General features: G+C 43.3%; 1 protein-coding gene across 1 annotated transcript in view; it reads left to right on the top strand.

Annotated features, from left to right (window-relative positions):
• Nucleotides 1–27759, top strand: part of SASH1 (SAM and SH3 domain containing 1) — a 156508-nt gene that overhangs the window by 31186 nt on the left and 97563 nt on the right. Inside the window, exons 2-3 of the mRNA XM_077776181.1 lie at nucleotides 15795–15845; nucleotides 15942–15991. Coding sequence (XP_077632307.1) covers nucleotides 15795–15845; nucleotides 15942–15991 — 101 coding nt within the window. The remainder of the gene's footprint in view (nucleotides 1–15794; nucleotides 15846–15941; nucleotides 15992–27759) is intronic.

Here is a 27759-nt window from a genome sequence, read left to right as displayed (position 1 = left end):
ATTTCACTCAGCATAACACCCTCAAGGTGCATCCATGTTGCTACACATGGCCAGATTTCATTGTTTCTCATTGCCATGTAGTATTCCATGGTATAGATAAACCACATCTTCTTGATCCATTCGTCCATTGATGGACACTTAGGCTCTTTCCATGTTTTGGCTATTGTTGAGAGTGCTGCTATGAGCATTGGGGTCCATGTGCTCCTGTGCATCAGCACTCCTGTATCCCTTGGGTAAATTCCTAGCAGTGCTATTGCTGGGTCATAGGAGAGTTCTGTTGTTAATTTTTTGAGGACCTCCACACTGTTTTCCAGAGGGGCTTGGTGCATGTAGATTTAATTAGTTGCCAAAAACTGAGTACCATTTATCTACATGTACCTCAGTGTAGATCTAGACAGGCTTTCGGGTTGTAGAGCGAAAAAGTTGGGTCTCTTAGTTGTGGACGAATGAATGAGATCTTGGCGAAAACCAGCTGCTGTTCTGAACAGGGGGACAGATTTATGTTTAAAACAGAGTAAACTATGCAACCAGGTAATAATTTTGAGCAATGAAGTATATTTGCTACAGTCACCATTAAAGAAACAGATAAATCACGGTAATTTCAACATGGCATTTGAGCCATTCAGTAAATGGGTATTTTAAATTTCATTTGCTTTTGAACTCAGTTCAGTAATTTATAGAGTAAGTCATTCGAAGATTAACGCTCAGAAGGGAGGGAAATCACTATCCAGGAACAGAAACCTATCACTTACATATATTATTGTGGCCAGGTCTGCCTATGTTTCCATTAGAAACCTGATTCTTCTAGCATTTATAATACAGCAGCAAAATAGTTTGCTCAGGGCTAAAACTTGGTATTGGTCTCAACTTTCCAGTATTCCAATTTTCATAATCCTTTTCTTTTTCAAATACTATGACATCGCCCTGTTTTTAGAGGTTTACATCACGACAACACTATTAATTCCAAAACTCCTTTATTTTAGGAGAACAAACTTGTGGCTTGTGAATTCAGAATGCACTGAATTGTCATTGATTTTGAGACTTTTCAAGATGGTTATAAAACTTATAAAGATGGTTTGAAAACACAAGTCAGAGTGAAAAGGAAGGGGGGGTTAAGCCATGGATAGCACCTTTTGGTTTAATAGCTACAAAGACAGAAATAATGCTCTAAGGTCATGACTAAATGTTGGCCAGTCTGTTAGAGGATTCACTTAAATTTGACATCTCTAGTTTGATCAGGCTTACATAATTTTGTAAAATCCGTATTTAGGGGCGCCTGGGTGGCTTCGTCGGTTGAGCGTCCAACTTTCGCTTAGGTCATGATCTCGCGGTTCGTGGGTTCGAGCCCCACGTCGGGCTCTGTGCTGACTGCCAGCTCAGAGCCTGGAGCCTGTTTCAGATGTGACTCCCTCTCTCTCTGACCCTGCCCTGCTCATGCTGTCTTTCTCTCTCCTAGAAATAAAACATTAAAAAATTTTTTTTAAAAAATCCGTATTTAGACACCCAATCTGCTTACTAATCAGTTCAGATGATATTTATATGATAATGTATTATATGATAATGTAGTGGTTATTTAAAAAAAAAAATTCTCACTTACGTGTTTTTCTTACTTGGCCATGAGCTTCTGAAGGTCAGTGACTATTCTTTATACTCTTGGTGCCCAGCATGTCAACTAAGCACAGAGTGGACACTTAGGAAATATTGGTTGAATAAATGAATACATGAATGTTTGTCAGTTACAGGCTGTCACGAACTTCTAAAGATTCTCCATTCTGAAACATTTGAGTTACTGAGTTAGGACTTGCAGTTCATTTTCCCATAAAAGTGTAATGTAAAGCATAAATTACTGGGGAGCCTGGGTGGCTCAGTCGGTTAAGTGTCTGAGTTCAGCTCAGGTCATGATCTCATGATTCATGAGTTCAAGCCCCCGTATCGGACTCTGTGCTGACAGCTCAGAGCCTGGAGCCTGCTTCGATTCTCTCTCTCTATCTCTCTCTCTCTCTCTCTCTCTCTCCCCTTCCCTCCTTCCCTCTCCCCTGCTCATGCTCTCTCTCTCCTTCAAAAATAAACATTTAAATTTTTTTTTAAAAAAAGATAAATTATCCCACAACAGCTTACTTCCAACAATTACCCTCTAGAACAAATCACAGAATCACTGTAATCAGAGATCTGAACTAGTTTCAGAAAGAACGCCCATCCCAGGCTGCGATGGTCCTGTGGTCCTGCTCAAACAAGATAGATTTCACTCACATGTCATAAATAATTCTATTCTTGGTCACCTAACTTTACCACCTTTTTTTTTTTAAATGGTATTAGACCCATCTCTTTCCTTTTACTTTAAAATCATTCATCTCCGTCATCCCTTTCTAGAGCACTGGAGATGAGTCACACCAGGTTTAGGTGTGAGTCAGGATATATTGATCCCTTCAACCTTCAGACCACTGAATCCAAGCCTTGAGGCCCCTCTCAATGGGCTTGTCTGGGGCACCAGTTCTGGAAGATCGGCTCACCAGCCAGCAGCTTCTACATCAGCTGGGGACTTGGTAGAAATGTAAAATAGAGGACCCATGCCAGAGGGACTGAATCTGAAACTCTGGGGAGGGGCCCAGCTGTATTGAATAAGCCCTCTGGGTGATTGCAGTGTACCAAGTGTGGAAAGGCTGTTCTAGGGCTTACTGGAGCTTGGTCCCAGATGGGATCGTAATACTCCATTCTCTTGGGCAGCGAGCTCAATGGTGGTGTAACTTTAGCACCCGGCTGCCCATTAAGCTGCTGCTGTACATCACCTTCCGGGGGCCTTGGAGCTGTCAGAAGAGTTTGGTTTCAGGTTCAGACATGTGGTCCAAGGGATGACCCAATGGTCAGACGTGGTGGAGGGACCCGAGGACCCTCTGGTCCAGTGTAGCCAAGCTAGCTTCAGGATGACATTGGAAACACAAAGTCTGCACATTAGAACTTTGTCAGTATTTTGTAATCCCTAATAGGAAAAAATTTCAGCTGGATTTGAAATCTGTTACATTTTCCCAAGAAAGTTCACTACGGCGTTAATCAAATCAAGTACAGTTGGATCCTTGAACTAGGAATTGCTGTATTTCGGTGGTTACAAAAATCGCTAAGATAATTTTTATCTCTTTGTTGGGTGAATAAAATCCCTTATTCATCATCAGCAACCATAGCGTTGAAAGCTCATCATTAGAAATTGCTAGCTCATATACGTTAGAGTCATTTCAAGCACATAACCTAATTTTTAAAAGTTATTTTCCATTTTAAGTTATTTTCAAGTGTGTAAGCATAAAATTCTTTTTAAGAAAATTAATAGGATTTTATGGGGAAGTTTTATACGAATTCAGTACTTAATATTTTCACTGATACTCTGATTTAATTTTCTTTACAGTTCTCATGCGTTTTTAAATGCATGCGGTAAGTGTTTTTCCACCTCATAGTCTCCCCGGTGTGTCCCAGTGTGCAGGGCACTGCAACTATGTGACCCTGTGGGGAAATGGCACTAAGCAACTATCCACCCTCTGCTCCCTGGCAGCCCTTCACATGCTTGTATAATTTCTTCCCTTCCTTGAGTAAACAGCCCTGGTTCTTCCCGTTTAGCCTGTTTATCTGATCCCCTTTCCAGACACCATTCTTGTGAAAGTTCTCCTGGTTTTCATTATCTCCCAGAAAATGTGGCATTCAGAGCTGAGCATGGCTCTTCAGACAGTCATCTCCCTGGTGTCAGAACTGAAGGAATGTTCTAGGACCCATGATTCAGACGTTAAGTACAAGTGAGTCCCATGAGGGGCTTTAGAAATCCCTAGATTGTAAACTCCATGCAGGCAGTGACTCTCTTTTTCATTGTTTTATCCTTGACTAGGGCAGTGCTTAGCACATGGTATGTGCTCATTAAATAGTTGGCCAATTAAGGAACGATTAGGTGAAAGACAAGGGGAGAAACCAAAAAAAAGTGAAGATAAGCGCTCCCATTTCATTGCTTCTGTTGACTCTTGCCGACCCATCCCAATCAGCAGTGTACTCAGGGGCACTCAGATCACTTGGTGAGTGTGGATCACTCCATGCTGTTATCACAATGGTGAGGGTAGATGGGCTCAGTGAGTGGTGCTACCGCCCAGAGTGTCATGGTATCCACCGTTGGAAACAAAGGAGCCATTTGTATGTTAGCGTCCATTAGCCGAGTCCTGCTAGTCAAATGAAAAATTGAATTCTACAACTCATTAGATTCTTTCTTTAAGGATAATTAAAATGCCTTTACTGACACGGTGCCTTTTAATGTTCGCATTTATATGACCTGACACTCTCGTGTTCGTTTTGTTTATAATAGAAGATGCGATCTTGAAACATGACTCCTTATTGGAACGGTCTGTTGTCAGGTTATGGTTTGGTCCTGTTTCAACATCTATGCTGGATGCTTGGCACATGGTATGTACTCAACAGTGTTTAAGTTCTCCTAAGAGATCTATGCCATTATTTGCTAAGACAGCCTAGAAGCTTGAAAAGAAGCATGGGAGAACCAAGCCTGACCCTCTTAGATTCTTTTTTTTTTTAATGTTTTATTTATTTCTAGGAGAGAGAGAGAGAGAGAGAGAGACAGCGTGAGCAGGGGAGGGTCAGAGAGAGAGGGAGTCACAGACTCTGAAACAGGCTCCAGGCTCTGAGCTGGCAGTCAGCACAGAGCCTGATGCGGGGCTCGAACCCACGAACCGCGAGATCATGACCCAAGCGAAAGTCGGACGCTTAACCGACTAAGCCACCCAGGCGCCCCTGACCCTCTTAGATTCAAATTCTTTCTGAACTTAACCAATTCATCTATCTTTTACTGACTCCCATGTGTTTTACCACAGTCATGCTTCAAGATGAAATGATTACCCTGCAGTCTCCTTCCAGAAGAGTGTGCTCTCTTGCAGAAGCCAGAGGAGAAATTCTGTCTCACACAGGAATAGCCTTAGTGTCCTGTCAGTATCTTAAAACATAAAAGTATGGATGATGTCAATTTTGTAATTGATTGATTGTTTCTTTGCTTTAAATGTTAGAAAGCTTAGCCCCAGATGTGTGGTCCATCTCTAGCATAGGATCCCATTGTCTGTATTTAAAAAAAATTTTTTTTAATGTTTATTTATTATTGAGAGACCGAGAGAGACAGAGCATGAGCATGGGAGGGGCAGAGAGAGGGGGTGACACAGAATCTGAAGCAGCTTTCAGGCCCTGAGCTGTTAGCACAGAGGCCAATGCAGGGATCGAGCTCACAAACTGCTAGATCATGACCTGAGCTGAAGTTGGATGCTTAACCGACTGAGCCCACACAGGCATCTGTATTTTTTAACTAACCAAATTCCTAGATGAATTTTACTACATAATCTTGATTCCCCCCCACACACTTTGTATCATTTCATTAGTTTTTTAATTTTTATCATGTAATGTTGAACTTGAGTTTTGTAAGCCATCTTAAATTGTATTTTTTGAAACATGGTGAGATTTAAATAAATATGTAATGAATACTTGCATAACATAGACGATTGCAGCAAGATTTAATGATTTTACCATGGAGTATTAATGGCCAGGTGGAAATGGCCACTTTTGGTTTCTTTTTTACCAGTATTTCTCAAAATTTTCTGACCTATTCATTATGGATGTGTTTTCAGGTTGAAGTTAGTGGAATAGCATTCCACGGTGAACACTTTTTTCCTCAGAACCTTTCTTCTCTGATTGAGGGGGGTTGGTTGTTGATTCTTCTCTGATTGAGGGGGGTTGGTTGTTGAGAGTATTTTTCTGTTCACTCTCACTCATTAGAAGCAAGTTCATATGCCAGGGCATGAGCTTATGGGTGCCTGAAAAATGGCTAACATTTCCTGTTTCATGTATGAATGATTTGGGTGAAACCAGTCATGAAAATGTGAAAAGGTAGAGGGTTGGAGGTAAAACTCACAAGGCAGTACAGATTTTATCCTAAAATACCCCAACAGTTTCTTTTTAAGTTCATATACAGATCTAAGCTGTAGATTTTTGAAAATCTTTGTCTCTATACTTTTACTGACTAATGTAACTCTGCAACCCCAAAGTAAATCTAAAATCAAAGCATGGAATACATGTCTCAGTCAGTGAAGTTGCAAGCAAAAATTAATAGAAGAGTCAGAATTATTGGCAAAGTAGGGCGCCTGGGTGGCTCAGTCAATTAAGCGTCTGACTCTTGATTTTGGCTCAGGCCATAATCTCACGGTTCGTGAGTTCGAGCCCCACCTCAGGCTCCTCGCTGACAGTGTGGAGCCTGCTTGGGATTCTCTCTCTCTTCCTTTCTCTGCCCCCTCCCCCACTCTCAAGTTTTCTCTCTCTCCTACTCTCTCAAAATAAATAAACCTAAAAAAAAAAAAAATTACTGGGAAAGTAATGATGTTAAAGGCATCAAAGTAATGGATGTCCAACAAGCACTTGTGTTGTACAGAGCCTGTATCATCCTTGAGGGGAGCGACCTGTGCCCTTTTCACTGTTGCCTCTTCAGATGCGCCTGGTACATAAGAAGTGCTACATGATTTTTGTTGGAGTGTGTGTGTATGTGTGTGTGTACACACGCATGCATGTATGCACGCATGTGTCAGTGGGTACTGTGAATCCCTGTTAAGAAGGTATTTACAGGGGGCTCCTGGGTGGCTCAGTTGGTCGAGCATTTGACTCTTGATTGAGACTCAGGTCATGATCCCAGGGTCTTGGGATCAAGCCCTGCATTGGGCTGCATGCTGGGCATGGAGTCTGCTCAAGATTTTCTCTCTTCCCCTCCCTCCGCCCCTCTTCCCCACTTGCACGCATTCTCCCTGTCTCTCAAAGAAATTGTAAAAAGGCATTTACAGTCTAGTTGAGGGAATACGAGACAGACAGATAAGTGAGCAGAAGAGTTGCTACGCATAGATACGCCTAAGACGTAAGCAATATAGCTGGTTCCTACTATGACTGAGCTCAGGCATATCATTTAAGGTGAGGCTGGGGAGAGCAGGTATTACAGGAGGTGGGTTTGCACTTGGATCTAAAGAATGACTTGGATGGATGGACAGGAAGAAGGACATCCCAGGTACGATGAGCAAAAGTGAAGCGCCGGGATGGCATGCGCTTAGAGGGCAGTGGACTCAGCACCCTTTCTGTAAGAAGATGGTTCCAATCAGGCCGGTTGGTGGAAGGGCCCCTTACTCAGAAATGGAGATTTTTATCGTGTCCGTTTTGTGTTTCCACAGTTTTGGAAAGATCTTGGAACAGAGAAATGATAGAGTCCAGAGCAGTGTGCCTCTCACACTGAGAAGAGCATACAGATCCTTTGGGGGTTTTGGGGAAATAACAGATTTTGATTTCGGTCTGGGGTGGGGCCCGAGACCACTTTTATATGAAGCTTCCAGGTGATTCTAATGCTCATGTTGCATTTAGAGAGCAAGGACAGAGTACTGTTTTAAGAAGATTGATATGACAATGGTGATTGGATGGCCATGACAGTGCTTCATCTAAGTAGGGTCTTGGAGTCAAAGAGGAATCTAAAGGTAATCAACTAGTCCATTTCTTTACATCACCATTGAAAAACCAAAGTGAAAAAACAAAACAAAACAAAAACCTGAGGTCTAAAGGTCATCCTGTAGTGGGAGCTTGACCGGAACTCAGACCTCCCGGCTCCCACCCAGCACCTTCTCCTCCACTGGCCAGCAGTGGGGAGGTGTCCGTGAGGTGAAGGAATGCAGAGAAGCTGATGCCTTGAGAATGGAATGGGGCGGCTGGACCCAAGAAATGCTGTGAATAGAGAAGCAACAGCTCCTGGTAGCTGATTGCTGGGCAGTGAGGAAGCTCCCAAGAAAGTGCTGAGGTTTACATCCTAGTAAAATGAACAGACACTGCACTGTTCGGCCAGAGTGGAGAAGTGAGTGAGACAGGAGGGGAGCACACTTGGCCGATTGGGAGATTCCACCACTTCATAGTCTTCTTGTAAAGTGTAAGTGCCACGTGAGTTTCAAAATCCATCACAGGCAGAAACTTTCCGCAGCAATTTAGAACACGTTCCCTCCATTAATGGAACGCATCAGTGATGGTATGTGTACTCGTAGGCCGAGTGTTGAGTGTTGGCAGGCGTGCGGTCTCTCGCCTTTCCACCGACTCCTTCCTGTGCCCAGTGTGGAGGAGGAGACCTTGGCGCTCAGCTGAGCTGATAGGCGCGTGATTGTTTTCCTCTCTGCTTATGGAATAAGAGAGGGATTTATCCCACCTGCTTTCCCAGCTGTAAAGTTCATTTGGCTTTAAGCACTAGCAGCATTAAGGGCTGGAGGAGTGTGGATTTCCACAAGAAGGTGGAAACGTGGTAAGAGTGTGACTGAGGGTGTGAAACTTGTTTTCCAGGACCTTATTTTGCTCCATATGAGTTTTTGACTCTGGTCTATTACACAGGGTAGCCAGAGCCTTAGTTTTATGTTCTATCCAGGCCCTGTCAGTGAGATGGCAGGTGTGCTTATGTGTGCACGGGCACGCGCAGACGCAGGTGGAAACACACACACACACACACACACACACGTGTTCACATATTTTGGTTTCGGTTTTGGCAAACTGCTGATTTCATCTGGAAACTTGGTTCCTTTTCTTGCTTCAGTGTTAGACATAATAAACATTGAGGGGGTTACTATTTCCAGAACTGTTCCCAAGTTGACAAGAAACAAGTGTGAGCTTCCCCTCTATCGAGTAACTTTTTATGATCGGATTCCTTTTTTAAACTATATAGAAACATAGGTTTTTCTCTTTTCATCAAAATAGGAATGTGAGATGATTTCTGAAATCATTACGGACCTTCACTATTAATCAGAAAATGCATGCATAGTGATCTGTGATACCAGTTACCCAAAATCTTAACACCTCATGAAAGTATTTTCATGTAGAGCATGACCTAACTTGAGAAATTGAAATTTCAGTCTTTCTTGAGACGTTTCGTGGTTCAATTGTTGGGCTACAACTAAAATTATTACCAGTTTTAATTCTTTGAAACCTGTCTTACATCTTTAGAACTATCTAAAAGCAGTATGTGTTTGATGAATATGTTAAAAGTTGAGGAAAGTGGTCTTTGCAGAGGTAGCCCTTGGTATGTAAGGCATCTGTCAGGTATTTTCTCATACATGTTTGAACACATACATGTTGATCATTTAAAAACCTATATGGCTTTTGAAGATTGTACTTTTAAGCTGATCTTATATGGAGAAAAATAAGCTAATCCAAGACTACATGCTTGTTAAAAAACAAACAAACAGCAGCAGTAAGTATAGGTAACTGTTCACACTTCGTGTGTATCCTCTCTAAGTTTTCCTTGTGTGTGCCTAGATACATGCACGCATGCACGGACGTTGGGCTATGTTTATAATTTTGTTTCCACTGTGAGGCTTCATTAAGTTAGAGACGTTTCCTTGAGCATTTGTAGTGTACAAACTCACTATGGGTTTGTAATGTTTAATGACACCTGTCATTCTTAACTAAGGGATGCAGATGTGGCTTAATGATAAGCAGTTTAATCCATGGATCAAATTCCATGCATTCACTTTATTTCAAAATTTATTTTAAAACCTCTGACTACGTTATAATACCCTAAACTTATAATTGTAGGTTCATGTTTAGCCACTAGGGTTGTGTGGTTCTCCTGATGCTCGGATGGAACATGGACTGAATTGTGGTTATATCTCACTGAATACTCCTTAGAATACTTTGTGAAGTGCAAAGTCAATGAGCATATCATACTCTAAAAGTATTAGGGATATATTTATACTTGGGAAACAGTAGTGCATACTGGCCTAATGAACTTTATGGCGCTGTTCAAATTTCTTTTTAACTTAATTTATTTTGAGTGAGTGAGAGAGAAAGCACATGCTTGGGGAACAGGGGAGAGAGAGAGGGAGAGAATCTCAAGCAGGCTCCACACTGTCAACACAGAGCCTGACAAGGGGCTTGAACTCAAGAACTGTGAGATGATGATCTGAGCCGAAATCAAGAGTCAGACACTTAACTGACTGAGCCACCCAGCTGCCCCTGGCCGTGTTCAACTTTGAATACATTTCTTGAGCAACATTCAAGAGGAATATATAAATTAGTTGAATACGTGGGGTTTTTTTTTTCCTGCAATGACCAAAAAATGTTCTCCAGTGCTAGGAAAGAGTCAAATTATTGGTAATTGACCATTTACTCAAGATTGAGACACAAGACTTAAGAAAGCCTGATGAGTAAAGCTTAACATTAAAAATTCTGATATTTCATGAAATGGTATCTGGGATTTTCTTGAAATTAAAACAGGCAGAGCCAAGGCATGCGTGAAGGTATAGGTGAAACAAAATTGACGATAAGTAGATAATTGTTGAAGCTGGGTAATAAGAATTTGGGAATTCACTGTACCATTCTCTTTACTCTTACAGATTTGAGATTTTCTCTAATAAACTGAGTTTGGCACTTTTTTTAAATTTTTTTAAAGCAGGCTGCATGCCCAACACAAAGCTTGAACTCATGACCCTAAGATTAAGAGTTGCATGCTGTACCCACTGAGCCAGCTAGGCGCTTACTATAATAAGTTGAAACAAGAGAGGTCATAATCGTAGCCTAAAACATTGTGATATTTCAACCTTCAAGCGATAGGTTTAGGTTGAAATAGATTGCCAAGATGCACTACTGGAATAAACTCTAAAAATCACAAAAGAATCCTAACGGACATTGTCATGAATAAATAAGTCTCATTTGATTCCTTATTTAGAAAACTTAAGGTGAGCTCCCATCTCCCTGGCAATCAGTGTGGTGGGCTAATTTCCAAAGTGGGCCATAATGATACCTCCCAACCCAGGGAGGTTACAATGTGACTTTGACACTCCGGAGATGGGGGTTGTTTACTCTCTTGCACCTGGGAGAGCACGTAATTCCAGCACAAGTGATATGCACAAGGCTGTTTTAGAAAGAGTACTACAACTTCTGCCTGGCTCTCTCGGTTTGTCTGGTTTCTCTTGAACCTGCTGTGGGGAAGACAGGCCCCTGAATAGGTGTTCCACTAGAGGGCCTCTGCTTAGGTCCCAGCTGCTACCCAGCACCCGTCCCCAGACAGGTGAGCAAGCAAGCTTCCTAATGATTACAGCTCCAACCATCCAGTCACCCCCACCCTTCAAAGCTTCCAGCCACGTCCCCAGACGCCGTGGCGCAGAGACAAGCACGCTGCTTGTCTCCTTCTGAATTTCTGCTTTCTGCTTTCCCCTTTCTGCATTCTTACCCACTGAATCTGTGAATGTAATAGAATGCTTGTGGGTTTACGTGACTCAAGTTTGGGATGATTTGTTACACAGCAGCGGTAACTGGATCAGTCAGCACGTGTTATTGAGGAGACTCTTCTTTCTCAGTGATATCTCTTTCCAGAACATGTCCAAAAGATGTGTGTTTATTACCCAGTAACTCCTTTCAGATTATTCATAATTGTTACTATTTCTGTCAACATGATGACTTCCAAATCAAGAGTTATACTGTGGATCATCAATTGTTCCCCCAAATAAAATAGTTTGCAGCTGGGCAATCAGGGGCATCAATTCTTACCCTCCACCCACCCCCCTCCACAATGAGGACTGTCTTCCCTCTTCCTCCTTCCCCTGCACCAGGACTGTCTTGTTTGGCTGGAACTCTAGAGCCATGTCCTCTGCCCCTTACACTGATTGAATTGTCAGCAGAAACGAGGGCAGCCTAATCTGTTGACAGGGAAGGGGAATGTCAAAGACGCTTTCTCTGCCCATTGTGATCCGAATCCCTGCTTCTTTACTACATAAGCAACACCTTCTGTTGCTGCAGACATAGCTGGTGCTTCTTCTGTCTGATTCTATGACACTTTCACTTCACATTGTGTCATTTAAAGAAAAAACCTAATTTTTTCAGTGATAAACAGAATCAAAGATGTCCAGCACTTCGTCAGGTGTGTAGGATACATCTACCAAGATTTTATTCATACACTGCACATGAGTGTTTTATGCAGGTATATGGCAGACACCTGCTAATTTTAACTCTTATTTGCAAAATTGCATTTCTTAAGTTTGATGGTGGGTCCACAACAAGATTTGTTGTATCTTTTATTACATATTTCTATAGGTCTTAGATATTTAATAATATTCACACATACATGATAGTAATTAGTAACTACTCTTCTGGACTTTTGTCATTGATATCATGTGATGTCCTTTGGGGCCATAATGGAATTTTGCCAGTTTTTCATTCTGTTTGCCCTCCAACCAGCACACATAGGTCCAAACTTAGTGGATAACGTTACGTGCTTCTCAGCTGTGTAATATTTTTACTTTAGAGTGTGTTTGCTCTAAGAAGTGCTTCTTAATGATGATGGTAGTCTTTCCTTGAGTTGAAATTATTACGATTTGCTCTGAAAAATCATTACTTTGTAGTATATGATTTCATATAACACTCATTTCATTCACTCATTTCAGGGTGAGGAGGGGACAGTAGAAACATCACTGCACGAGATCTGTTTAACATCTCCTGTTCTGAAACAGCAGATATTCTGCATGAAAACATTATCTGGGTCCATTATTTTAAAGGAATAAATTTTAGTACATTCTGCATCAAACTAGATCTACAACCAGTTTCCTAAAAAGTCCCTAAAATACAGTCGATTGTTAGTAACAAACTAACACGTGAAGATGAATTATTTAGAATGTTACTTCCAGATCGTCTTATATTTAATGTGGTTGTTAACAAGTACTTGCTTTGTATGCAGGAAAAGGTACATTTTGTATGATGTACCATAAATGTTGTGTTTATCACATGGGGTAACAAATGACGCACTCAACAAATAAAATATATTAGAAAAAATGCAGATGAAAATGTGCAATAAAAGCAGGCAATTCCCTGTCATGGACTATTGCCTAGTGAGGTAGAGACATCGAGCTTGAAGAACAGTTAAGAATGGAGAAGAGGGGGTGCCTGGGTGGCTCAGTCGGTAAGTGTTTGACTTCGGCTCAGGTCATGATCTCGCGGTTCATGGCTTTGAGCCCTGCATCAGGTTCTGTGCTGGCAGCTCAGAGCCTGGAGCCTGTTTCAGATTCTGTCTCCCTCTCTCTGACTCTTCCCCACTCATGCTCTGTCTCAAAAATAAATAAAAACTATAAAAAAATTAAAAAAGAATAGAGGAGAGGAGGAGACATTTTTTTTGTTGATGGTTATGAAAGGACATGGGCTGGAGTTGGGTGTTAAAGGGGCTACTTCAGAGAAAATTGCAGAGGAAATAATAGAGATCTGTCATCATTCTGAGATTCCCACACTGACTCTCAACAGGAGGATTTAGGCTGAAAAAAATTGCAAGCTATACATTTGCTTTCTTCCTGCTGTTAAAGTTTGTAAATTTCTCTATGTGATGCTAAGAGGTTAGGTATCAGGGCATCATGACTGGTTGCTAAGTACCAGGAACCTCCCAAGTATCTATCTCCCATGTTGATTACACCGAGTCTGACGTCCTACTGATTGGATTAGGGATGTAACTCAAATGTTTCCATACATTGCTTTGTAAAAACGGTGCATCAGCTCTGGGACAGAAATATACATCTGTCCATTATGAACAAAGGTGGCGATAAAAGCCAGGAGGATGTTTAGCAAAAAGAAGTTTTATGAGGCTTTATACCACCCTGGCATTTTCTTCATAACAAATAAGGTCCTGGGACTAAGGATGAGTGAGTCTCAGGCCATTACTTTACTCTTTCAGTCAACTTGTCCAACGTCATCCTGGTCTCCGATGGCCCGCCCCAGCACGGTCACTCAATAGTCGATCTATGTACTGGGTTCCTGTTACTTTTTCACATTTACAAATGTACTCTGAGTTATACTTATTTCATTGCTACATTTTAAAAATATTAGCCTACTTTTGTAATCATGCTAGTAATGATATAGGTAACTTTAATAAATTGAACATTTATATGTAGGGACAACTCCTGATTTGAGATGATCTGCTCCCATATCCTGATGTCAGCTGAGACTTAAGAGAATAATTTTCACGTGGTACGTGTGCGATCCTGAAGAATATAACGATTATTAAGAACACAATAGGATTATTGGAAAACTCATAATTAACCTGGTCTTTCAAACCTCTTAGTGATATTACTCCCTTCCTCCAGAACTGCCTATTGTCTTGCTTATGACTTGATCAGCTGGGGACCACCCAGCCCGGGTCTGTGAACCACACTTTGATGAGGACGCCTACTTCAATACCTATTTAGATTTAGAATTATTCTCTGTGAGAAATATCAGTGTGGTGCTCCATGCTGTGCTCACTAGTACAGCTCTTAATTTCCCATAGAATATTCTAATGCTCCCTATAGTGTGATTTTCCTATTTTGCTACCAATACTTACTTCAGTATATTATTGTCATCACAAGTAACTGGCTTATCTCTCTTTTTTTTTCCCAAGGGGGAAATGGAGGGTTTTCCCACCTTTTATTTTAGAGGGAAGAGGAAGGGGGAGTGGGAAGGGCAGAGGGAAAGAGAATCTCAACGAGTCTCCATGCACACTCAGCGCTGAGACAACTCGGGGCTCAATCCCATGACCCCGGGGTCATGACCTGAACTGAAATCAAGAGTCAGACGTTTAGGGCGCCTGGGTGGCTCAGTCAATTAAACGTCCGACTTCAGCTCAGGTCATGATCCTCATGGTCAGTGAGTTTGAGCCCTGCATCGGGTTCTGTGCTGACAGCTTGGAGCCTAGAGCCTGCTTCAGATTCTGTGTTTCCCCCCTCTCTCCTCCTCTCCCGTTCACGAATGTCTCTCTCTCTGTCTCTCAAAAATGAATACATTTTGAATTTGAATGAATTAAAAAATTTTAAAAAAAGAGTTGCACGCTCAACCCACTGAGCCACCCAGGTGCCCCAGGAAATGGAATTTTTTAACTATAAAATGATTTTTGTCTCTAAAATGATTCAATTCCTTTTTTTATGATTTGATGACTTTTGATAATGCCATGCGTTTATATCATCTATTAAGTGGATACTAAGAGATGTTTTTTTGAACTTCCAAGTAGGCCAATTCATTTGTATTAGAGAAGCACGCTGATTTCTAGGGCTCCACGATAATATCAAGTCAGCTTTCCACCTTCCTTTTTTTTTTTCCTAATTTTTTTAACGTTTATTTATTTTTGAGAGACAGAGTGAGCATGAGCAGGGAGGGGCAGAGAGAGAGGGAGACACAGAATCCGAAGCAGGCTCCAGGCTCTGAGCTGTCAGCAGAGCCCAGCACGGGGCTCGAACTCACGGACCACGAGTTCATGACCTGAGCCGAAGTTGGACGCTTAACCGACTGAGCCACCCAGGTGCCCCATCCACTTTCCTAAAGACAGATAGAATTAGCCCTACATTATGACATACTCCGAATACGCTTAGAATTTTGAAATCAGACTGCGACTCCAATGTTATTGAAAAAGAAACTGAACGTGAATGGCTCTCGGTAAATTGTGTCTCCGTGATGGCCTAATCTCATCGAGAGAGTTATCTCCTCAGTAGCTGTCAGTGCCCTTCAGTTAGACTGTGCTGCTTTCTTCTGCACTGAAACTACCCGTGGAGTCAACTGGTAAAGTTTGGAAAACAGTTCAGTTTTAAGACTGTAAAGTTCTCCTTTTCAAAACACTTTAGTTTTTCCAGAAAATGTTTATCTCCAGCGTCTCCTCCCACCGCATCCTAGCGTTTTCCAAATCCCCCCATCTCTTCTTACACATCTATTTGTCTTTCTGGTGGACGCCACGTTTGGAAGTCTCATTAAACCAGCATCTGTTTCTCTTTTAGGAGAAACCTGATGCCAGCCCCACGTCACTTCAGCTGCGGTCTCAGATCGAAGTAAGCACAATGACTTTAATCANAGTGAAATACTGTACAAATCAGATGAAGCCTGCCACTCTGGCTTATGCTGACGCTGTGCCTCTTTTCTCCTAGGAGTCGCTTGGCTTCTGTAGCGCCGCGTCAACACCAGAAGTGGAGAGAAAGTAAGTTTCCCTCCTGCCCGGGATGGGAATTTGGAAGAAGGTGTCTCTTAGGTCCATCCTGATGGAAGTCAAATGGGTGATCATGTTGTGTATGTGCTATGGGACATGATGTCATTTTCCTTGCATGGGGTGTGTGTGTGTGTGTGTAGGTGGATAAGAATGTGTTTTGTAATTTGGTTGCTGATGCCTCACGATTCTGCAAAGAGTTATTGGCTTCACACTGCTTGTTGTGAGTGAACCCTAAACAAATACCTGGAAATGGGCAGACAGAAAGGAAGAGGACAGCAGGTCCCCCAAGATGGGGTTTCTTCTTTTACGGCAGTTTCCGGTACAGGATGAAAGTCCTAAGGAAGTACAGTACAAAAAAACCCAAATATTCCAGAATAAAACAGTGACCGAGAAACTCCTCTCCTGCACCTTGCTTTGGTGGGTGACCTTAAAACAAGAATAAATGTTTGTGACCAAGGATGGCAAATGCTCACTTACCTTTCCTGTTGAGGGTAATATTTTTACCTCTTTGTCCTGACTTGGACCCTATAATTTTTAGTCTCATGGAAGATAATTCTGTTATATCTTGTACAGCCAGTATTTCTTTTAGGCAACTTAAAAAAACCAAAACAAAGGAAATGTGGTTTCTTGTTGCTGTTGCTGTTTTGTTTTCTTTAACCTTTCCCCTTTCTTCTTTATTCCATCATAATTACACTAGAATGTTCTATTTCTGATCTTCTGAGGTAAAGAAATTTTAAGAAAGGGCTCATCTTTAATCAGACCCTTCCTTTGGTACAGAGCCACTTACACGGTTTTGTGCCAAGAGAAGCATAAAAGTGGTTTAGGAATAAAGTATTTCTGGAATGAAAAGCACACGTTGGGAGAGCGTGTGTGTGTGTGTGTGTGTGTGTGTGTGTGTGCCCTACAGCACAGCTCCGCCTAATCCGTCCACGTGCATGCTGCTTCAAGGAAGGCAGGCTGTGTTGCCAAAGCTTCAGTTCTCAAGAGGCTAAGCAGATTTCATTCAGTCAGGACTGAGAGACGAACCAAGGCCTTTGCCCACTCAAGGTTAGAGGATCAATGTGCAGTTAACTCCAATCTCCTTGGTTTTCACTGCATGTAACCCCCTAGCAACTTAGTGTGGAGGCGGAAGTAGCTTGGGGATTTGGGTTGACACTGATTTGGAAATTGGAGGTGCTATGGCTATAAATGAAGTTGAGTGTGGGTGGCAGCACTGAGTTGATGGACTGGAGGTTCTTCTGACCTTGTTCGCTACCTATTTCCTCATGATTCAGGCGGAGAACTCAAGTGTTCTTTCAGAATCTGAGTCCTTCAGGAAACAAGAAATGTTTGCCTTTCCTCCTAAGAGGAAGTGACTCACCAGATGTGTACCAATCTTAGGCAGGCTGGATATTCTTCCCCTCAATTATGGGTAGTCATTCTTTCCATGTTTATGTCCTTCACTTGGTAAAATGCGACATGGCTCTTGTGGCCAAGAGAGACTCGCAGCCTTCTCTGAGGTTAACAAAATGTTTTGAACACACACACACACACACACACACACACACACACACACACACACACCACAGCACTGTTGACAGCCCTGGACTCTCCATCTGTAATATTGCCATTTTGCTTCTGTTCTTTTCAATGTTTTACTTAAACTTACGTGTTTCTAAGTAACTTGAAAGTTTTAATCCATTTTGTCTTATATTTCCTTATTAATGGGTTTTGAAAACTATGGTACCCTTTTTTCTTTTCTTTAAAAAACTTTTGGGGTGCCTGGGTGGCCCAGTCGGTTAAGCGTCAGACTTCGGCTCAGGTCATGATCTCACAGTTCATGGGTTTGAGCCCCGCATCAGGTTCTGTGCTGACAGCTCAGAGCCTGGAGCCTGTTTCAGATTCTGTGTCTCCCTCTCTCTCTGACCCTCTCCTGCTCACGCTGTCTCTCTGTCTCTCTCTGAAATAAATAAAACATTAAAAAAATTTTTTTAAATAAAAAAAATAAACTTTTGAAAAAATTTAAGCTCCCAGAATAAGTTACAGGAATTGTGCAATGAACTTCCGTATAACTTTTACTTAGATTTACCAATTTGCATGCTCTTATTCTCCTCCTGGACACACACACACACACACACACACATGCACATAATATCATAAATTATGATTATTGCACAACCATTTGAGAGTAAGTTACAAACTCTCTGACCCTCATTCCTCGATACGTCAGCATGTATCTCCTAAGGACGAGGGCATTCTCTCACAGAACTCCACAGTGTAATTACCAAAGAGGGATTTTAATAACGATTTTATTAATACACAGTTCATGTTCCAGTTTCTAATTGCCCCAGTAATGTTTCTTTATAGCACTTTTTTTCAGTCCAACACTTAAAAAAATTACTCATCACATTTGCATGTCTTCTCTCTGGTCACATTTAATCTTAAAGGATTTCTTGACCTTCCTTTTGTCTTTTATCATATTGATGGGGTTTTTTAAGAGGGCAGACAAGTTGTTTTGTGAAATATTCCTCCATCTGGGCTCCTTTTTAGGATTTGGGTAATGCATGTTTGATGTTATATTCTTTTCAATGCACTGCGTCATGACGTCCATTCATCCCATTGTGGGTGATACTAATTTCAATCATTCGATGAAGGTGATGTCCATCAAGTTTCTTTGGAGAAGTTAGAATTTTCTAATTCCAGTTAATAAATACTTTGTGGGGAGATAACCTGAGACCTCGTAAATGTCTTGTTCCTCATCATACTTTTACCTGATGGTTTTAGATTCTCTTAATGATTGTTGCCTAAATCATTTTTTATGGTGATAGGTACAAAATGATGATAGTTGAGGCACCTGGGTGGCTCAGTTAGTTGAGCAGCCCACTCCTGATTTTGGCTCAGGCCATGATCTCAGTTTGTGAGATTGAGCCCCATGTCACACTCTGCACTGACAGCGTGGTGAAGCCTACTTGGGATTCTCTCTCTCTGCCCCTCCCCCACTTGCACACGCATGCTCTCTCTCAAAATAAACTAAAATAAAGAAGTTGATCATTATCTTGGAATAAACTTTACAAAAGGTGTGTGTGTGTTTGTTTGTTAAATAAGATAGACGCTCTAGGTCAAATTATAATCTGAGTCCTTTTGTTTCCATTGAATCATTTGTATTTTTGTGCTTGAAAATGTGTTATTTTTGAGATACAAATGCTTGCTGGTAGTTTTGTAAGCCCTGGAGGATGACCTGGCAAACCAGTTGGTTGTGTCTGGTTAGTGTCCGCAAAATATCTGCCAACCTAAATATCCTTCTGAGTCAGCAGTGTTGTTTTATGGGCAGAAGTTTTCTTCTGCTTTATATTCAAAAGGCAAGAGAACTCAGTGGACAAAAGTGGGCAAATCCTACAGCAGCCCCGCCCTTGAAGCAGAGGCCTCAATGACAGGAGGCAACGTGGGGGTTTGAGGTGGGGGGTGGGGGGGCGGTCCAGTGATTGGCCCTTGCGGCTCCTGCTGTCCAGACCCTCCGCACAGCTTTCTTCCTCCCTTCTGCTCCAGTTAAAACCTACGGTATCAGGTGTTAATTTTAATGTAAATACCTGATTTCAAAAAAAATACATCACCTCTCACAGTGGTGTTTACCATTTAACAGGGTTTACAATCTTGAGTTACAGGAATACAGCTCTAACCAGAAGAGAACAAGGAGGTGGATCTTTTGTGGGGGAGACAAGCAGTGAGAATACATCTGACATCACCGCACCAGCAGACACTGCCAAACGGGGCCACTGAGGCTGTATTTGGTCTGTGGGTGTGTGCATCCTGAATGATGGAAGGATGGACGGACAGATGGATGGATACATGAATGGGTGGATGAGTGGGTGGATGGATGGATGGATTGACGGACAGACAGACGGGAAGAAATATACACATATACATAGGACAGACCTGCCTTCACCAGTTTCAGAGTTCATTCATCCTTATTTTCTTACAGTCTAACTGGTCTCTCTATACTCTTTCACTGAAAATATATTTTAAAAAAGGCCAAGGGAGCTTTCATTTGAACCTCCTCTATTTATATCCATCTACACTGCCTATTGATGAGACTGTCTGCTTTGTGACACCAATCCTAGATTTGCATCGACGGCCTAAAAAGCTTGAACGTTAAGTTTTTTGATACTCATCAGTTAATCTCAAGAATATCTAGAGAGCAAGAGTTTTTTTGCTGGAAAATTCTTTATAACCATATCTACTGGGAATGCATGTAGCTACAAATAACAGAAAACATGACATAAAGCAGCATTAAAAAAAATACAGTGTTCATTTGATACATCCTTGTTCCGGGGTTGGGGGGGCCTAGGGCTGGTGCTGTGGCTCAACTCCACCTTCCCCAACCCAGGTTGTATTGTCTGTTCTTGTTGTTGGCCTCCTGGCATTCCAGTGGCCGCCGTGCCTTCCAGGTGGGGGGCAGACACAGGGTGAAGAAGGTAAAAGGGCAAAAAGCCACAGGCACGCCCTTTAAAAAGCTTTCCTAGAAACCCTGTCCCTCACATTGCAGTTTGTGTCACTCATTCCTTCACGCAGCAGCTGTTCTCTGAGCACCGGCTTTGTGTGCAGGGCCCTGTTTGGGGCGCCAGGATGTGTGAGGAGCCAACATGAGCTGCACGTAGGGAGATGGAGTAAATCATTTGTATGCTTTAGATGGTGCAATGGAGAAAAACAAAGCAAAGAAAGTGAGCCCAGAATTGGGTCACGTGGCCACCATTGCCATAGGAGAGTTTGGAGACATGCATGTTTTGTTTTTGTTTTTGTTTTTTACATTTTATTTATTTATTTGAGAGACAGAGCACAAGCAGGGGAGGGGCAGAGAGAGAGGGCTCCAAAGCAGGCTCCAGGCTTTGAGCCATCAGCACAGAGCCCAATGCGGGGCTCCATCCCACGAACATGAGATCATGACCTGAGCTGAAGTTCGGCGCCCAACCAACTGAGCTACCCAAGCGCCCCAACATGCATGTTTTTTGCTGACTGCCTTATAGCCCTGAACAAAATGGGTGTCTGAAGGAAGGAGGGAGACTAGACACCGGGTAGAAAAGAGCAGTATTTTCCACAGTGATATATAGGCTTTTGTTTGTATGTGTATACATCTGGAACAGTGATCTGCAAATTAGCTAGATGTCTAATAAATAAGCTCTGTGTTTGGATGATTTAGATTCATTACTTTCAAGGAAGACAACTTTGGGGGAGCCCATCTGATTATTTCGAGGTGTGTGTCTAGATTGTTACAGGGTTGGTTCATATGGACTGCAAGTTGGAAAGGAAAAAATAGGAAATAACAGGTAATGTTCATTGAGTTTTGAGTATGGGCCAGGAACTGATCTAAACACTTAATGTTGGCTCATTTAATACAACAACCCTATGAGATTTGCTATGGTATTCCTATTGCCAAAGGCAGAAACTGAGGCACAGAGCGGTTAAGATACACAGCTAATTAAGTGCCACAGCCCGGATTTATCCCATTTGAGAGCACATGCTCCTAATCATTACACTATAATTCCAGAGTACTTATAATTGCATTGCTTATGCGGATAGAGAGGTTAGGGGCAAATTGAGTTCATTGGCTTTATATAAATAGCAGCAGTTAAAACCTACACTCCAGTGGTGCTCTTAGGAGAGACAAGTTTCTCTCATTCAGATAGAAGCTGTCTCAGTTTATTTATTTACAAAGGCAGGAAGGTCCAAAATAAATCTCCAAACTTCACCTTCGCCAATGTTTATAAGTTCCTGTCTACTAAGTCTTTCACCAGAGTTGAAAACTCACTGATTTAGTTTCACTTTCTTTCATTACCTATGACTACACTTGAACTGTTTTATGGTGAAAAAGTCCAAAAATCTATCGTATGATGGAAGAGGAAGATAAATCAAAGGAGGGCGAACCAATGGAGTGATGGTGTATGGTCGGACGAAATGGATGGAATCTGGCTTATAAATGTTCTATGCAAGCATTTACTTTGTTAGGACACCCCTTTACCCCTTGACTCTGGGATTTGTTTCGTCTTGCTAGCTGATTACTCTTTTGACAGGGTGTCCAGTTTCCTTCCCCCCCTCCCCCCAAAAAAAGCCTCCTCCTTTAACCTTTGCCATCAGGGAAGAGGCTCTGCTTGTGTTCCCTGTGTTCTGGTTGCTTCTCTCTCTCCTGTCCCTGTGGATTGCTGTGTCTCTCATCTTGACTTTTTCTTCCTCCCAATCTGCCTCTGCCTGCCTGTCCACCTCCCCCATCTTTCGACCCACTCTCCAGGCAGGTTCCTGGGATTGCTCAGACCGGCCACGTGCTCCCAGGGCATGCCGATTGCTGCTCCTTCTGGTGGGGTGCCGCATCCCCCACTCTTTGAGCATCCTTCCCACCCCCCTGCCTTCTCTGGGCAAACCCCCATCACACTTAGAAATCCAGCTCTGGTCTCCTCCCCGAAGTCTTCCCTAATACCCAGAGTTGGGGTACCGTGTCCTGCTGCTGGGCTCTGTAACCCCACACTTCCCCTCTCCTGTGACAGTGGACTCGGTCACAGCTGCATGCATATGTGTGTGCATGGCAGCGGGGTCACCTCCCACTCTGAACCCTGGGTCTTTCACATAACAGACTTGCGATGATGCTGCATAGATGAGCAAGTGGGTGAGCGTCACAAACGTGCTTCGTTCTTCTCCATCCCGTAGAAGGCTTCTCGCCGTTCACGCAAACCAGCATTTGACTTCTCCCCAGTTACTGAACTTTGCCCGGGAGCCTGGTCCCTCTCCTTTCCTGAAATGCCCGCTGAGGTCGGTGCTGCTGCAGTAACCCACCCAGGGGCCCCTCCCCACACGCAGAGCCTTGTTGGGTTCGGCGTTGCTGCCTTTCCCTCGGGTCTTGCGTGTACCTTTGCCCTTGGGGTCTGTGGCTTTGCAGCTTCCGATGCCCACTTGATGCCCACTTCTCGTCTCTCCCTTTTCTTCTGCCCAGTCCTTCTCTTTGCAGTTTCCCAGGGAGTCTTTATCCAAGCTGCAAGCTCTCCGCAGGTGCTCACACCCAGGGCTTTGACCGCTTGTCTCTGGGCACCCACCTCAAATACACATCTGTCCCTGTGCCCCATTTCCCAACCTGGTGACCTGCCTGTTGCCACGACTTGCTGAATGCCTGCTCATTACTGTCACTGTCACCCCAGATGCACGATCTAACAGCAGAAGCCCTCACTCCCTCTTTCTCCTTCATACCTTCTCACCTCTTACAACCTGCTCTTTGATCATGTATCCCCTTTTCTATCCTTGGGACCACTTTTGTGCACTTCACGCAGCCTTGCCATTGTTATCTGCTGCTTTTCTTCCGTGATTCTGAAACCTTAATCGTGGAATCCTGTTGCTTCCACTTCTATAACTTTTCCTGTGTTTCCTTCTTTTTTACCTTCACTGCTGCAAGCAATACCTTTAATGCTCTTTTCATGAACTAGGAAAGTGTATTCAGGAAATGGCCCCCAGACCAGCCTCCCTGAAGTACAGTTAGGCCGTACTGCGCTGCGAGGGGCTACGGAGATCTCCCAGCGGCACCTGTAAATTAGGACCTGTGCATGCTTGCACTTTGATCAGAATGCCCTCAGTCCAGCCCTGGACCATCTCTACAGCCTTACCTTCCACCGCCAACCCTGCTACATCCTCTCGTCTCCCAAATGTCTCCTGGGCTGTCTGGAGCTCATGCCTTGAAGGCGTCTCCTTTCTTTTAGTGTCTTCTCTGTCTCTTCAATGGCTGTATTCTTGCCACCTTTTGGAATCCAGTGTATTGTAACAGTATCATTATCATCATCATCACAATGCTAATTGGCTTATTTGTATTCTTAGACACTGTGCTCATCACTTTTACTGTATTTTGTCATTTAATTTTTCATGGGCTCATTGAAAGGTGTACTATTTTTTAGAGTAATTGGCTTCTCTAAGGTCCCAGAGCTAGAGACCAAAAAACCTTGTCCAGTCCAACTGCCATGACAGTTTTGGGGTTAAGATGTCCTGCCTGATACTCAATTCTCTGGGTTCAAATCCAGGCTGTTTCTTACCTGGATCTTTGTGTCTGTCGTTTCCACAACTGTAAAATGAGGATGATCTGTATGGTACATACCTCACTTAATAAGCTATCCAGCACCTAATAAGTACTCAGTAAACTTGTCTGCTGTGTATGTCGTCTAGTCCAAATTCATGCCCTTGCCTGGGGCTCTAGCTTTGTGTAATCCTCATCCTTCCCTGCCCAGCATGATTGCGCACTCCCGGAGGCTTAGAGTTCATGCTTTTCCTCTCTGAATTGTCCTCTGTGTCCTGAAGACTAGTTTTCACAGAGCAAGTGCTCATTAAATACTTGCATTGAAATCATTGATTGTTCATTTCTTTGAAATGGGGTTAGAACTGGATTGTCCCCAGGACTGGAATTCCAGAAGATGTACTTTGCTCTTCCTGTTACCCAGCATGCATCAGTGTCTCCTTAAACCAATAGCAGTGTAATAAGAGGCACATGCTTTCTGATGGTGAATATTCACATTTAAAAGGCACCTGTTAAAACATTTTAGGGGCTCCTGGGTGGCTGAATCTTGATTTTGGCTCAGGTCATGATCCCAGGATTGTGAGATCAAGCCTCTCTCATCAGACTCTGTGCTGAGCGTGGAGCCTGCTTAAGGTTCTCATTCTCTGTCTCTGTCTCTTTCCCCCTTTTTTTTCTCCTCACATCCCTCTCCCCAGCTCACTTGCTCTCTCTCTAAATTTAATTTTTTTAAAAAGTAGTATAGAGAACAGTAGTTTCCATTAATATCCAAATCTGTATCTAAGGGCTATTCCCCTCCCCCTACACCCAATTTCATTTTGTATCTTGTTCAATTGTCCTCAGATTTTTCCTCTTCTTTTAATTAGAAATGACTGATTAGGGGTGCCTTGGTGGCTCAGTCAGTTAAGCTCAGGTCCTGATCTCACAGTTTGTGAGATCAAGTTCCAATCCACTGTCAGTGTGGAGCCTGCTTGGGATTCTCTCTCTCTCTCTCTCTCTCTCTCTCCCCCTCCCCTGATCATACGCAGGCTCTTTCTCTCTCAATATAAATAAATAAACTTAAAAAGAAAAAAAGAAATGACAGACCACATATTCCCTCCAGATTAAAGTACAACATTGAGAAATGCACACAAAATATTATGGTTTTTTAAAAAGTCCTTAAAACGTTTAACACTTGCAGTTTTTTGGGAAAGTACATTTATTTTATTTTTGGTAACAAGTTCACTGAGATAAAATTCACATACATTATGACTCACCCATTAAAATGATATAATTCAATGGTTTTTAATATAAAGTTTTGTGCCTGTCCCTACAATTTGAGAATGTTTTTGTCAATTCAGAAAGAAACCCTGTACCCTTTAGCCATCACATCCAAGTTCCTCCATTTCTCTGACCCCTAAACAACCCACTAATGAGTTTCTGTTTCTATAGATTTGCCTATTCCGGACATTTCATGGAAATGCAGTCACATGTGGTTTAAGGGACTATTTCGCTCGGCATCATGTTCTCAAGGCTCATCCACGTTCAGTCCTTTTGTTCTATGAATGTGCCACAATTCGTTCCCCCACTTGCTGATTGGTGGGCGCTTAGGGTTGTTTTGACTTTCTGGCAATTACGAAGAGTGCTGCTCTGAACATTTGTATACAGGTTGATGTGTGGTCATCTGTTTACTTGTGTTTAAATCTGCTTTATCCAGATACAGTGCACATGCCGTATAAGTCACCTATTTATTGAAAGTGTACAACCGAGGCACCTGGGTGGCTCAGTCCGTTGAGCAGACGTCTGACTTCGGCTCAGGTCATGAGCCGAAGTTTGTGGGTTCGAGCCCCTCGTCGGGCTCTGTGCTGATGGCCTGGAGCCTGCTTCCGATTCTGTGTCTCCCGCTCTCTCTGTCCCTCCCCTGCGTGTGCTCTATCTCTGTTTCTCAAAAATAAATATTAAAAATTTAGAAAGTATACAACCAATGGTGTTTGCCGTGTTCACAGAGTTGGGCCACCGTCATGAGTCCATTTCAGAACCTTTTCATCACCCAAAAAGAAATCCTTCATCTGTCACCCCTCTTCCTCCTGATGAGCCCTGTTCCCTAAGCAGTCACTAATTTACTTTCTGTCTCTGTAGGTTTGCCTGTTCTGGACATTTCATAGCAGTAGAGGAGAAGGGCATTTTTGAAAGGAGCTTGGTTTGTTATGGCTCTTAAGAGCAGTACTTTGAATCCCGTTCTTGGTGACTTGGTCTCCAGCCTCCTTGAAGTGTTTAAGACATTCTCCACTTAGTAAGTAGTTTCCTACTAGGGACCTCCGCCCTCTTCCTCCACAAGAAAGTTTCTCATTGCTGGGGACTAGGCTGGAGGAGAAGGGCTGAGGCTCTATCGCTTGCGGATGCCCCTGGAAACAAACTGCTGTCTGAGGTCACGGGTCCTGCTGCGTGACAAGGTGGGGCGCTCTCTGCTCCTTCTCATCCATAGAAACCCGCGAGTAGTGCAGTTATTAATCATCCTTTGGAACAGATTAGAGTCACCGAGAATTGCCGGTGAGGTCTTCATGTTGCTGGGAAATCCAGGTCAAGCCACGTCCCCTGGAGCTGAGACAAATGCATCCTGTTTCCACATCCTGTTTGTGGCAGGGCTGTGGGTCGGGGAGGGGAATGCCAGACCTTTCCCCTGGGGGCCATGCGTCTGTGCCCTGGGAGGAGGAACCACGTGGAGACGTGTCCTTAGGAAAAGTTCACAAGTTGGTTCTGTCCTGATCAGGTGGATGTGTCCTCGCTGTGTCCCCCTGGCCTCCCAGGAGAAGGAGGTGGGCGCTCCTGGCCTGTGGGAGCGGCACCACGGAGAGAACCAGAGGCCACTCAGACCACTCTCATTGGGCACATCAGGGCAGGAAGGGGAGAGGCAGAACAGCAGGCGTGGGTTTCAGAAAGGGAATGGGCTGCTGCCAGGCAGCAGAGCCAGGCATTCGTACGTATATTACGTATTCTTTTCGCTTTCATCGCTTTCTACCAATAGCCGTCTGCCAACGCTGTGGACATGCGGGCAAGGTCACGGTCCCAGGGGCTGGAGCTTCCCGTGTGCTCGCATCTGCGCTGGCCGTCTGCATCATGTCACCCCTCCGGGTTTCAGCTACTCAGTGATGAGTTTGAGTCTGGGGGGCTTTCCGTCTCTGACTCAGTCCAAAGCACGCCCTGCACCGGCCAGTGTCCCGTGCACTGTCCACACGAGCTGGCACTGGCGTGGGCGCTGGCATTAGAACCTGAGCCTGAATTTAAGTTCTACTTGTGGTGGGATTAGAAACAATTTACGTAAATGCTCTAAGCCTCACCCTTCTCATCCATAAAATGTGCACAGACAAGAGCTCCTGCTGAGGGTGGTTGTGTGAAACGCGGTGCCCGACATATGCTAGGTGCTCACATTTCACTAGTTCTCGCTCCGCTGCCTCTGTGACGTGTCGCACTGCCTATGGCCATGGCAGTGTGTGTGGTTCCTCCATCTTGTCAGACGGTGTCATACACAGAGGTCATCCATGGCCATGGCCACTTAAAATATGCCATTCTTAAAAATATTTTCTTTAATTAAAAAAAGCACCATTCCTCCACGCGCCTTCCTTGGGGAGGCTAGGCGACAGCAAGCATTCTCAGAGCTCGTGCAACGTGCTGAAGTATGTGTTTGTGCGGGCGGATCTGCGTCTGCACACGTGTGTGCTCCATCGCATAGCATATTTGAGGGGCTCAACATTCCTGAATGCAGGGGCTC

The sequence above is a fragment of the Crocuta crocuta genome, unplaced genomic scaffold (genome assembly GCF_008692635.1).
Source record: "Crocuta crocuta isolate KB4526 unplaced genomic scaffold, BGI_CrCroc_1.0 scaffold25, whole genome shotgun sequence".
Classification (NCBI taxonomy): Eukaryota; Metazoa; Chordata; class Mammalia; order Carnivora; family Hyaenidae; genus Crocuta; species Crocuta crocuta.
This window is presented reverse-complemented; position numbering and strand designations above follow the sequence as displayed.